Source organism: Gamsiella multidivaricata (assembly GCF_025024155.1).
Source record: "Gamsiella multidivaricata strain RSA 2152 chromosome Unknown BC939scaffold_25, whole genome shotgun sequence".
Classification (NCBI taxonomy): domain Eukaryota; kingdom Fungi; phylum Mortierellomycota; class Mortierellomycetes; order Mortierellales; family Mortierellaceae; genus Gamsiella; species Gamsiella multidivaricata.
The window spans coordinates 357,732-370,694 of NW_026251733.1; the positions used below are offsets into that span (position 1 = coordinate 357,732).

General features: G+C 49.1%; 4 protein-coding genes across 4 annotated transcripts; 3 read left to right on the forward strand and 1 right to left on the reverse strand.

Moving 5' to 3' along the window:
* Positions 1 to 3,232: 3,232 nt before the first annotated feature.
* Positions 3,233 to 5,298, forward strand: BC939DRAFT_483840 (glyoxal oxidase N-terminus-domain-containing protein; the record flags this gene model as incomplete). Its single annotated transcript, XM_051559210.1, is given in 4 exon segments — positions 3,233 to 3,344; positions 3,370 to 3,373; positions 3,669 to 4,896; positions 4,909 to 5,298. 4 exon segments carry the CDS (start codon positions 3,233 to 3,235, stop codon positions 5,296 to 5,298), a joined length of 1,734 nt encoding a protein of 577 aa, XP_051413295.1.
* Positions 5,299 to 5,487: 189 nt separating this feature from the next.
* Positions 5,488 to 5,901, reverse strand: BC939DRAFT_396103 (uncharacterized protein; the record flags this gene model as incomplete). The annotated part of the gene is made up of 2 exons (XM_051552267.1): positions 5,488 to 5,636; positions 5,745 to 5,901. Coding segments are annotated over 2 exons (306 nt in total), but the record flags the coding sequence as incomplete, so codon positions are not given.
* Positions 5,902 to 6,714: 813 nt separating this feature from the next.
* On the forward strand, positions 6,715 to 7,751 carry BC939DRAFT_129139 (uncharacterized protein). The gene is made up of 2 exons (XM_051550049.1): positions 6,715 to 7,285; positions 7,594 to 7,751. The coding sequence occupies exons 1-2, from the start codon at positions 6,913 to 6,915 to the stop codon at positions 7,713 to 7,715; spliced, it is 495 nt and encodes a 164-aa protein (XP_051413297.1). The 5' UTR covers positions 6,715 to 6,912; the 3' UTR covers positions 7,716 to 7,751.
* Positions 7,752 to 8,772: 1,021 nt separating this feature from the next.
* Positions 8,773 to 12,406, forward strand: BC939DRAFT_422887 (Na+ P-type ATPase). The gene is made up of 3 exons (XM_051553116.1): positions 8,773 to 9,125; positions 9,231 to 11,228; positions 11,317 to 12,406. Exons 1-3 carry the CDS (start codon positions 8,889 to 8,891, stop codon positions 12,076 to 12,078), a joined length of 2,997 nt encoding a protein of 998 aa, XP_051413298.1. The 5' UTR covers positions 8,773 to 8,888; the 3' UTR covers positions 12,079 to 12,406.
* The last annotated feature ends 557 nt before the right edge of the window (positions 12,407 to 12,963 follow it).

A 12,963-nucleotide genomic window follows, 5' to 3' on the forward strand; every position in this document is an offset into this window, starting at 1 on the left:
ACACCCATTCAATCGACTATAACATGGTCAATTGGGCTGCCAGAAGGCATACTCTCCTTTCTTTGACTCAGCAATGTTGCCAGCCAAGAGTGTACCTTGGTAGCAACTGTACCAAGTGCGGACGAAATTATTTCTGTGCATTTTCTTCTCTGGGGGGTAAATATACCATTTGCTACCAAATGATCGTGCTTCTTCATCAACGGCGAAGATTCATCGGCTGTTCGTGCTCTTTAAGGATAGCAATCAAAGCGGCGTAAACATCCGCTTCTCACATGCTGTAAGTTCTCTCACGCCCGATCTTTTCTCTCAATCCTTTGCACCACTCTCTTGCTGCCCATTTGTTCTTGCATGCACTCTCCCAGCATCTCTTTCAAACTGAAACCTCAAAAAAAAAATTAACCATGAATCGCTGCTTAATCTGGCAGGCATAGCGTCGAGATCCAGCCGCGGTCGAAATCCTGACGAACACATTCATGGCATGTAGGTTGCGTTTTTAGAATCACGCCATCATGCGAAGAAAGACCGTTGACTGGATGTCCGGGTCTGGTTTTATTCAAATAGTAAAAAGTAACACGCTTTTTGTTTGCGGCAACATCGTCCTTTGTCAATTTTATACCGACCTACTTTTCATATCTAACCCAGACATCAATTAGTACATGCGCGGCGGTGACGGTAGCGGAAATAAAGGGATATTACGCCTCAACTACATATCAGAAAAAAGCCTCACAGGTTGAACGCCCACTATATTGCGCGGTCAGCTTTCCATTCAGCAGATTTTTGAAGCGCGTCAGGAGGCTATGCTGCCTGTTTAACGCCTTCAATACAGCCAGTAGCAGGGTGAGGTATCTGCAGGACGATTTGCAGCCACATGTGATGAGGCTGCTTTACAGCTGCCTGAAACTAGAGTGACCGGAACAAATTCGACGTGGAGAAGAGGCGGCCTTAAAACAGTGTTTATGCGCGGAATTCAATTGATGGGATTGTCTTTCATTCATAGACCGGTATTTCACCAGGGCAATCAATGAATCAGCACAACTGGATTTAGAACCCACGTGGCGAGCAGACAGGAATAAACTACTATGAACATAATGCATAGCATTTCCACATAAAGTATTCCCAAAGTGGACGTGATACTTCTCTGATATGACCCTACTATGCGTTGCCAATAGGCCCCGATAGAAAAAAGAGCCAATCAAGGAATATGGACGGCGACTTTCCAGTCCTCATTTCATATCTGATCAACAACTGGTCTATCTTATTTTTACTGTTGGCCCATTTGATCTGCTAGCTCCCATTGCAGTTCGATGATGTCCCTTTCACATCTATCTTAAACGGTTCTCTTTATTCATAGCACTGGTGAAGATTAATGTTGAATCTTACAGCGCTATTTCATTTAAGAATAGTGACCCAATAATTAGAAGAGTTTTTGTTTGGATGGCAGTGGTAATATTTCCTTTGGGATAAACAACTATGAAGCACACACACACTCCATTTTTGATCATCTTCCTCTTCTTTGTACAGTAACACATAACTGATCATGAAAATGAAAGAACGCTTGATTGCTAGACCTGACAGCGTGCAAAGCCTTAAACTATGACCACAACCCACAATTAGGAGGAATCGGTGTAAACATCGTGAAACAAATGGTTTACGACCGTCGGCAATTGCTCTCAGCATGCATACCAATAATTATGATGGAGAAAGGATTGAGCAGTGGCATCTTTGGCAATCAGACTATGGCCGGCTACCCTACTAAACCAATCGTTAGTCACTGAATGTGAGAGACCAAGAGTATAGACTACCAGACATTTCATGATTACGCCAAAACGGGTGACTTTGAGTGGCAGCCATAGAATACAGCAAAGGATTCATTAGCTCGGTGCATGATAAAGCATGGTGATGGGTATACTACCATGCCAGCTCGCGTTGCCACCAAACTTCAGAGCAGAGCCGAAAGAAAAAAACATGGGTGCTGTTCGAGATTTCGGAGAGATGTGTTCATTTATGGAAATGCGATGGTATTTTTGAACTCCATTCATGCAAATGGCTGTACATTTAAAGTTCAAGACACTCACTCTTTCATCACAGTGCTCTCTCTCTTTCCTTCTTAACCCTGGCTTGTGCCTGTCTGCTCCCTTCCTTGACAAGTCCGTCTGTGTGTGGTTCTCCGAAGAAGAAGGGTAAAGTGTAATAATGCTTAAGCTCCAGTACGCCTTGACCGTTTGCTTTGTCAGCTGATTCGGTCATTCCGGTGGGCCTTTGCCTGTAGACGTGGAGGCAAAGAGCTGAGCTGTGACCCGATATTTTTATGTAAAATTTGACCTGAGGGCATTCACAGTATAGACCAAAGATGATCGAATATTTCAATCGCTTGTAGTAGACAGACAAATTAGGCATTCCTACAGTTCAATGGCGGTCACTTCGATAGAAACAAAGGACGAATGAATGAGTAAAGGAGTGTACGATGGAGTGATGACAAGGACTAGGAAAATCGGCGAGGCATCGACCTGCCTAGTCTACCGGCTGGACCTCATTTAGGACTCGGTGCTCCAGGGAAAAACAGAAAACTGAAGATTGAGTGCATGTAACTGGTACGACAGGAAAGAACTGAGCCGGCATACCAAAAAGTGCAACTAAAAAAGTGTATGTCTCCCATCCCACCCTTGCGCCCACTGTATTCTTATTCCCTCTGGAGGGGATGTTGAGGAATAGACATCTGACAACAAGGCAAGACAAGAACGAGAGACACAGGCACAGACGACCGCTATTTTTAGCCTTGCGCTGTCTTTTGACACCTCCATTTCACATATAAAAAGACAGCCCACCTCCAAGTGGTCAATTGTCAATTACAAAATAAAAATAACCAACCACCTCACTCCTCCTCCTCTTTCTTTTCCACCATTCCGTCCATTCACTCAATCCCTTCGCTCGCGTTGACGCTTCCTTCCGCGCGCCTCACGACCGTCTCACTCCTACCCTCGGCCCTCTTCCCACTCCCACCGCCGCTCTCGCGCCCAGCCTACCCACGCTTCCTCCTCCCCTCGACAGTGTCCTTGGCCGACTCGCTTCCCACCTTCTACTTGCCACGTCTGCTGCCCTTCTTCCTCCTGCCAACGCACAGCCCCCAATTTTTAGTTCTGCACACCCTCTCGCTCTTGAAGACCCACCCTGAGACCATCGTCCCCAGACCTTACTCTCCCTTCCCGGACTTGACAACAACCGACAAATCACAATGGCGATTATCCGCAAGCTGGGTCTCCTGCTTGCTGCAGCCTCAGTCCTCTCTCTAGGCCTCGTCGCCAGGACCGAGGCGGCTGCCTGCAAATATAACAGCGGCCTTGCATGTCCACAAGAAACACCCTGCTGCAGTCCGGTAAGCGACCAGCCCACTTCACACTTGTCCTCCACACCATCGCTACCAACAATCATACCCCGCTTTTTGGTCAACTTTGCAGAAGGCATCGACGACAGTTGAAGTCTTCGAGAAAATACAATCCCCTACTGTTATCTGCTCAGGGACATCAAACCGCTCCTCCATGTTTATGAACAGTACACTAACCATTGAATGCCACGCCCATTTCCTTAAACATCATTCCTTCATAAAAATAGCATGGGCACTGCGGAAACTCTCCCATCGCATGTGGCGTTGGCTGTGACGCCTCCGCCAGCTTTGGCGGCCACTGCGCGCGCTACATCTCCGCGGATACCCTCACAAGCGGTGGCAAGCCCAAGCCAGTACCAAGTCTACCGAAGGGTGCATTCAAGGTCGTCGGCGACTCTGGTGTGGCTGCACAACACATCTCCCTGGTGACTCCCACAAGGATGTTGATCATCGACAAGGCCGAGGCCAACCCACCCAAGCTGCCCGACGGAACATCTGCATACAATGTCGAGTATGACCTTGTCAAGAACGAATATCGCGTGCTTGAGGTCCAGACCAATACCTTCTGCTCCGGTGGTGGCTTCCTGCCCAACGGTACGATGATCAGCGCTGGCGGTGCCGAATTGCGTCGCTCGCGTGCCTTCCATACCGAGTCCGGTTTCCAGTCCCTACGCATGTGGCAGCCCTGCGAGGACAAGTCCTGCGGCTGGCTCGAGAGCCCCGCGGACCCCGCCTGGCAAATGACCGGCAACCGCTGGTACGTGTCCATCACAACACTACCCTCGGGTGAGCTCTTTGTCCTTGGTGGCAGTAACGAGTCCCTAGCTGTCAACCGACTTGCCACCAACAACCCCACTTGGGAAATCTTCCCCAAGCCAGCGGGTATTAAGGCCGCTGACTACAAACCAACGTTTATGCAGTTCATGGTCGATGCTCTGCCCAACAACCTCTACCCGAACGTGTACTCGTTGCCCGACGGAAACGTTTACATCTTTGCAAATCGAAAATCGATGATCTTCAACGTCGAACGCAATGAGGTCATCAAACGCTTGCCCGATATTCCTGGTGGTCCTCGCTCTTATCCTCTTACTGGATCCCATGTTCTCCTACCATTGGATCCAGCCAAGAACTATGCCCACGAGGTTCTGGTTTGCGGTGGATCTGAGGCTCAGCTCCAGCACGCCAAGGCCCTCCAGAGCTGTGGTCGCATTAACCTCAACGACGTTGACCCACAATGGGAAATGGATGAGATGCCTACGCCTCGTCTTATGGGCGACGCTATTATTCTCGCGGATGGCAAGGTCATGATGTTGAATGGCTGCAAGACCGGATACGCTGGCTTCCGTCATGGTAACGATCCAGTCTTCACTCCGGTTATCTACGATCCCGCGGCGCCTCTTGGCTCAAGGTTCACTGAGTGGGTCCCCAGTAACATTGCAAGAATGTACCACTCTGTCGCGATGCTGTTGCCGGACGGCAGCGTCTTTGTCGCAGGCTCGAACGAAAACTCCGAGGTGCGTCTGAAGGATGTGCCGTTCCCAACCGAATACCGCATCGAGAACTTCACGCCTCCATACCTGACGACGGATCTGGCCCGTCCTGAGATTGTGTCAAAGGTGCCTGAGAAGGTGACCTATGCCCAGAAAGTCCAGGTGACGATCGATGTGAAGGATACGAGCAAGTACGAGCCAGAAGTGACCTTTATGCTGGGCCATAAAGGCTTCGTGACGCACAGCACGCACATGTCGCAGAGGATGACCAAGTTAGTGTCGACACAAGGCAAGATGGAAGGCACGAGTATCACATACGAGGTCGAGATGCCACCGAATGCGAACTTGATGCCACCGGGCCCCCATTATATCCATGCCTTGAACAATGGCGTCCCGTCCATCGCTGTCCATTTGATTCTTAACTAAGAGAGCACGTTGTATTTCTGTAAAAGATACCAAAAACATAACCTGTACACATACGAAACGATAAAAAAAGGAACGAAATAAAAACGTAGAGCATAGTTTATTTTCGTGAACGCGTCGTCAAGGACCTTATTGCTGAACGTTGTGAGAATTGAATGAAAGTGTAGGAGTGTTAGAGCGGATCAGATTATGTTATGTCATAAAACTTTGACCGCATCCACAGGACTCTTTGACGTTTGGGTTGTTGAAGACGAACTGCGCCGATAACTTGTCTTGGACCCAATCCATCTCTGAGCCGAGTACGGATAGTAGCGCCTTGTTGTCTACCAACACCGTAACACCTAGAGTTTACGGCAAAAAACAGCAACAACAGGTGTCCTCGTTTAGACGTTTCCCGATGAGCCATGGAAGGTGTGACAGACACAAGCAGGGCGCATGTCGAAGGTTACCATCTTGTTTGACCTCCTCGTCGAACTTCTCTTTCTTATCCGTATACTCGAGGTTATATTGCTTTCCTGAACATCCCTTGTGGCGAATCCCGACACGGACCATCTTGGGCTCTGGACCTTCAGTCAAAGCGCGTAGGCGCGTTACTGCTGCAGGTGTCTTGGGGATGAAGATGTGAGCAGGTGAAGAAAAGGCAGAATGTCTGCGCGTCAATCATCAGACAGGGTCCACAGCATAGCGGCGTAGATCAATGTGTATGCATGGACATGTTGAGGCAGCATTACGAGCGTGAGGACGGCTCTTGTGGGACGAGGCCTCCTGAGGGCGGCTCCTTTGATGACTTTGGCTGCCTGGGACATGGTGTAAATGGCGAATGACAAAAAAAAAAAAGAAAGTTGGGCGATTCGATTCGATGGGAATGGGAACAAGTGGGGATAAGGAACCCCTACACGTGATGGATGGTAAAATTGGTAACAAGTGGGGTTTCCCTTCTACACGCGTTCTGGGGTGCTAGGCGATAACACACTTTTTTTTTTGGTCAACATATTAGCCCTCCCAATTCTCTTCCGACATTTGTCTCTATCCTCGAGAGGTACAACAGCAGGAAAGCCTCGCAGATTAGACACGGAGTCACCTTTCACCTAGTCCTTCACAGGTCCATCACTTTTCATTCGATATACATGTCTTCTCCAGTCTTCTTCTTTGACATCTCAGTGCTCAAGAAAGCGGACCGTAGCAGACATTGCGAGAGTCCGAAGATACTCAAAATCAACCTTAGCTCGGACAGAGTTGGCCCCCATGACTGAAAAGGCGCTGGAAGGCGTACTATATGAGCTTGCGAAGGAGTTTGTTACCTTGGTCCATAGTGAGTCCCTTATATGCTGACCAAGTCCAAAGACCAAATTGAATAGAGAGCCATACAAATAGTGTTTGTCACTGCAATATCTGTAGGATAAGAATGTCTATGTAAATCTTTAGTCATGGCCAAGTTGCGTTTTAAATTCTACGTGGAGGATATCCGTCCCAGAGGTGTCCTGTCTAAGATAGAGAACTAGCACCGAGTAGCGGTAGATTCAGGGCCCAGCAACACTTTCAACAAGCAAGATAGTACGGCCAATATGCCACGGCCGCCACATCTGGTTCCTGATCTCACAGTTCATCAAGAGCCCTATGGTTCTCTCAATAAGGAGTTATGTCTATTCATTCTCAGTAAAACTACCAGGCACGCTTTTCAAGTTCGTCACAATATCGTGCGGAAGGGTAGCCTATTGTCTCGTCGCAATATTGGCTATTCTTGCAGCACGATCGTACTTGTCCGCATCGTCCAATCAGGTCACTAGGATTACGTACAGTTTCTTGAACAAGTCGAACGGTGGATTCCTGTGGGAACAAGACCAGTTACAAAATCACACTGCGGCAGGATCCATTACGGTATCTGTCTACCAGAAATCACCCAAATACCATTACAGTGCCAAAGAACCTGAGGAACATTATTTTGCTGCAGATCAGTCTTTGGGAGCAGGTTCTGTATTGAGCATATGCGGTTAGTCATGGCCTAAAGAGTATAGGATGGACGCAGATCGGCACCGAGATGGAGCAATGCAACCCGTTGATGGACAATGGGATCGAAGATCGAGGAGCGCTTTCAGGCTGAGATTGAGACGGACGTTAACATGTTGGGCATCGAGGATGAGTGTTTGTGCCTTGGGTGTAAGGAGGACGGGCCGCCGTCGTGTTTGAAGCCGTCTTCTCCTTGACGGGTGTTGCTTGGTTTGGTGCGTGGGGTGGCCCCTGCAGATAATAAGGTACTTGTGGCACTTGATCCTAACGTTCACTCACTCTTGTGCGCAGAATCAGTGGGACGGGAAGCAGGTAATCGAGCGAGCCGACAGCCGAATAGGGTTGCCATAGATAGACGATGCTCGCGTGGATTGAGCGAAAGAACCTTGATCTATGAACCGAGTGTCCGCTAGAAAATGGATGGTTATATAGTCCAAGAATATCCGGAAAACATAAGTTTTTTTTCATGGAGAAAAGGTAAGCTATTAACAGGTTGGATCAATTGGATATCTAACAGACTGTAAGACCATTTCCAGCCAACCAAAGGGCTCCAGATACCCCACACTGTTCACTGGTGCCCTCTTATTGGGTGCCTGAAGTTTTTGGAAAGTTCTATTCGCTTTATGTTTGAACGGTTTGTTACGGCGTACGTGCTTACCGAACTCTGGGGCCGTTGATCGCTTTAGACATTCCTTTAAGACAGGACAGGACTTGGTGTTAATCCAGGTCCAGGAGGGAGATTCGACGCTGTTCCTGAGACTCATCTCGCTATTGAATACATGAATCGTTTTGCATGGCAGCAATGCGCTTACTCTCGACGCAAAGAAAATCTAAAGTGCGAGCACAGCCGTCATGCTAGGTCTACTTATACATGATCGACTTTCGTGGCGGCATCTCCGGATCTGATATTTCCGCTATCATGACAAAGGTATTGAGAAAGGGACATGCATGAGGGATGCAAATCAGCGTCCACGCTTGTCTGTCATAAACTCAAAACTTGTATGATCTAGAATGTCTAGTTCATCGGGTGCGGTACACCCAACGGACCCGTACGTCAACATGTTAACAATCCAAGTTCAGTTGGCCTCTGCAGAGCAAGCTCAATGGGAGAGCGCATGTCAAGAGATAGGACCAGCAGTGGTCGAAGCTCCTCCGGAAGACTGGAAACCTTCTCTGCGTACAATAAATTTTTTTTGCTTTCCTTTGCTTCCAAAATGTTTCTCTCGACGTATCCCGGTATTGCGTGAGGTACGAATCGGTCGGCTAAGCAATTTCAGAACCAGCTGGACCCCTGGGCCCCGTTCTCGTGCTCCACTCCTGGCATCTCATTGCCCTGTTTTCTTGCACTCACTTTGCTGGTACGATAAACAGATAGCTACATCGTACATCCTGGTACTGTGCCTGTTTCTCCTCCTAATAAATACTCACGCCTCCGATCTCTTCGTTTCGCTTCGTTCGTGCCTTGCGTTTCACATTCATCCCTACCAAGCACATTCAAGCTACCATCTACATTCTCTCCATTCTTACCCCAAACCTTCACAATCCGTACCACCACTACCATCAGCAGCTCCTCATTCGCTAAGGTTATGGGTAAAATAACCGTCAAACTCGAGCCCGAGACCCCCTTTCACACCTTCACAGTCGAGCAGACCGCACAGCACTGCAACACCAGCATCCTCGAAGGCATCTCCTCTGATGAGGCCACCATCCGTCTGAAGGAATATGGCAGCAATGAACTCCGCGGTAATGGAGGCGTCAAGTGGTACAAAGTCCTCTGGCGCCAGATCGCCAACGCCCTCGTCGTCATTCTCCTGATCGCCGCCGTAAGTACACATACGCAATTCGTTTACTCATAATCATTGTGCTGCTGCAACCTCCTCCGCCGGATACCATTCTAATCGGTAGAAATCTATACTTGCACCATACAGGCCCTTGCATTCGCCACTACAGATTTCGCCGAGGGTGGTGTTATTCTCTTTATTATCGTCATGAACGCTGCAATCGGCTTCTGGCAAGAGTTCAACGCCGAACAGACCATGGAAGCTCTCCGCAACATGTCTTCGCCAACCTCAAAGGTCATCCGCGACGAGATCCGGGTTACCATTCCCAATAGCCAAGCCGTCCCTGGAGACATCATGATTTTCGAGGACGGAGATGTCATTGGAGCCGACTGCCGCCTCTTCGAGGTCTTCAACCTCGAGACTGACGAGGCCCTCTTGACTGGAGAGTCTCTCCCCGTCCAAAAGAACTTGGAGCTCATCGAAAAAGTTGATGAGGCCCTTGGTGATCGTCTCAACATGGTCTTTTCTTCCACAACCGTCGTCAAGGGTCGCGCTAAGGGTATTGTCACCGAAACAGGGATGGGCACACAGATCGGAAAGATTGCCACCACACTGATGAGCGTTGACTCAAACGAGCAGACCCCACTCCAGAAGCGTCTCAATAAGATGGCCTACCTTGTCTTCCTTGCTGCTCTGATCCTCGTCCTGATCGTCTTTGCTGTCCACAACTTCAAATACTCGAGCGAGGTCGCCATCTATGCCATCTCTGTCTCGATCGCCATCATCCCCGAGGGCCTTGTCGCTGTTGTCACTCTGACCATGGCTTTCGGCGTTAGCCGCATGGCTGAAGTCAAGGCCATTGTTCGTCGTCTATCCTCCTTGGAAAGTTTGGGCGCCGTCACCAACATTTGTTCCGACAAGACTGGTACTTTGACCCAGTCCAAGATGGTTGCTGTTCGCATGTGGTTGCCTAGCGGGGGCTTCTACCGTATTACTGGAACTGGCTTCATCCCTGAGGGTGACGTTTTCCGCCAAGGCGAGACCACCGATGGCGACTTTGTTAATCAGGAGGAACAGATCCCAGTCGGTGGCGGTTCGGATCATTATCTTCGGGTTCTGCAGACTGCGTCGCTTTGCAACATGGCCGAACTCCGTCGTACCCAGCATCCTGAGACTCACGGCGAATGGACTGCCATCGGTGATCCCACTGAAATTGCCCTTCAAGTCTTAGCCTACAAAGCTGGTCTTGCCAAGCCCGAGCTTCTTGCCGAGGGCTTCCAATTGATTGCCGAGTTCCCCTTTGACTCCACTGTCAAACGCATGTCGGTCCTTTACCAGGCCCCCAAGAGTAACGAAAAGTTTATTTTCATGAAGGGTGCTACGGAACGAGTTATTGGCTGCTGTAACTTTTGGCGCGATGGCGACGTCGAACACAGCTTGGTCGGAGAGAAGGCCGGCGCTCGCACCGCCTTTGAGGAAATGATTAACGAGAAGATGAGCGCCCTTGCCGAGAGAGGTCTCCGCGTCTTGACCCTTGCCTACCGCGAATTCGAGGCTCCACCTGGCGTTGATTTGATCCGCGGTTTGAAGCGCGATGAGATCGAGAGCGACCTTGTCTTCTTGGGCTTGGTCGGTATTTATGACCCTCCACGTGCCGAGTCCCGTCCCGCGGTACTCAAGTGTTACGAGGCCGGCATTCGTGTCCATATGTTGACCGGCGACCATCCCTCAACTGCCGCTGCCATTGCAAAGGAAGTCGCTATTATTCCTGAGGATCTGAACGTCAAGAACAACCCTTTGGTCATGACTGCCCATCAGTTCGACTCCATGTCTGACGAAGACATTGACAAGCTTGAGGAGCTACCTCGTGTCGTTGCTCGCTGCTCTCCCAACACCAAAGTCAAGATGATCTCTGCCCTGCACCGCCGCAACCTGTTTGCTACGATGACTGGAGATGGTGTCAACGACTCTCCTTCACTCAAGGCTGCTAATGTTGGCATTGCAATGGGTCAATCTGGATCGGATGTCGCCAAGCAAGCTGCCGATATTGTCTTGACGGACGACAACTTTGCCACCATTGTCCAGGCTGTAGCTGAGGGTCGTCGCATATTTGCCAACATCCAGAAGTTTGTACAGCATCTGATGGTATGTATTGTCATTCAAGCTTTGAACACTAATGTCAATCTGCCACCACATTTCTAACACGTTTGTGATGTCTTATTCTTTTCTATAGTCTGCTAACGTCGCTGAGATCGTTGTCCTGATTATCGGTCTTGCTTTCAAGGATAACGATGGCAATGCTGTCTTCCCCATGAGTGCTGTCGAGATTCTGTTCTTGAACATGATCACATCTTCGCCTCCAGCGATGGGTCTTGGCCTCGAGCCTGCTAGCGAGTCCAACATGCGTGAACCTCCTCGCTCGGCCAAGCAGGGTCTTTTCTCGTTCGAAGTCGTCATGGATACCTTTGTATACGGCTTAGTCATGGGCGCTTTGTCGTTTTTCAACTATTGCGTCGTCGTCTTTGCACTCAACGACAGCAATCTTGGATCCGGCTGTAACGGCCACTTCTCAGAGCAATGCGTTCCTGTGTTCAAGGCCCGCGCGACCTCCTATGCGTCCTTGACGCTCCTAATCCTTGCCCACGCAATCAACTGCCGCGCACTTCGCGAGCCAGGCTGGACGCGCAAGAACCTCGCGACATTGAAGTACAACAAGATGCTGTGGATGTCTATTGTGATTGGTGCGTTGCTAGTCTTCCCGATTGTGTATATCCCTGGATTGAACCATAACGTGTTCAAGCATATGTCCTTGACATACGAATGGGCGTTTGTGTTCGCGGTCCTTATCATTTTTATTGGTTTTGCGGAAGTATACAAGTGGATCAAGCGTCGTACGATGAAGCCACTTTCGCTGGAGACAGATGCGGAGAAGGGGATGAATCGCATGCGCACGTTTACCTCTGTCAACGATTCTGTCATGGAGAAGAAGCTGTAAAGATGGACATATACGGCATTCAAGGTTACCTTTATCATCGATATCGATGCACATTTTTCATTCTTTACTTTGTTCGTACTCGACGAACAAGAGTTGCAACATATACCGCCCCATCCGACATTCGAATAAACATAATTCTCAAGAATCTCAGCCATGACTTCCTCTAAAGGACGACCTAGGACAACACAACGGATGATGAACTGTTGAACTGGCCATTTTCAGTTTCTACTCTATTCTTTTGGTTTGCCTGATCGATAACAGGCGCGATACATGTCGCCATTGTCGGCGTGTTCAGCTTGTGTTACTTTACATCGGGGGCAACAGCAAGGCATCCTCGGAGAAGCTCTTGCGCCTGTAGAAAACGAAAGCTTGAAGACGCGGATCCTTGAGGAGATGATACCATGAGGGGTCCTTGTGTAACCCGGCGCTCGTTGTTATCAACAACGAGTGCATTGGGCGTCAAGTTTTTTTTAAGCTTTTGAGCGAAAATCTTTTTGTACGCTAGTCGCTCATTATTGGTCAAGATCGCACCATTTTTTAATGCCATGTCGTGCAATTCGCCGTTTGAGGTCGCGCGTAATCGGGGGTTTCGTTATTTGACGTTAAGATTCACTCTGTGCTTGATGATGGTGCATAATGACGCCTTGGAGCCCTCTCACCGCCTGAGAAAAATGCGGCTGCACTATGGAGCAGGTACCCAAGCGATAGTGCAGATCTCCTCTAGGGGTAGGGCATAGCGAACACATGCACCTTGATCTGGAGAATGACAACATGAAGCAATTAGAATACTGAGAATATAAAAAGGAATCTACTCTTTACTTGCCTTTGCTTTTTGCTCTAGTATCTACCACCTTGAAGCAACTCGTACCAATTCACTGCTCTGCC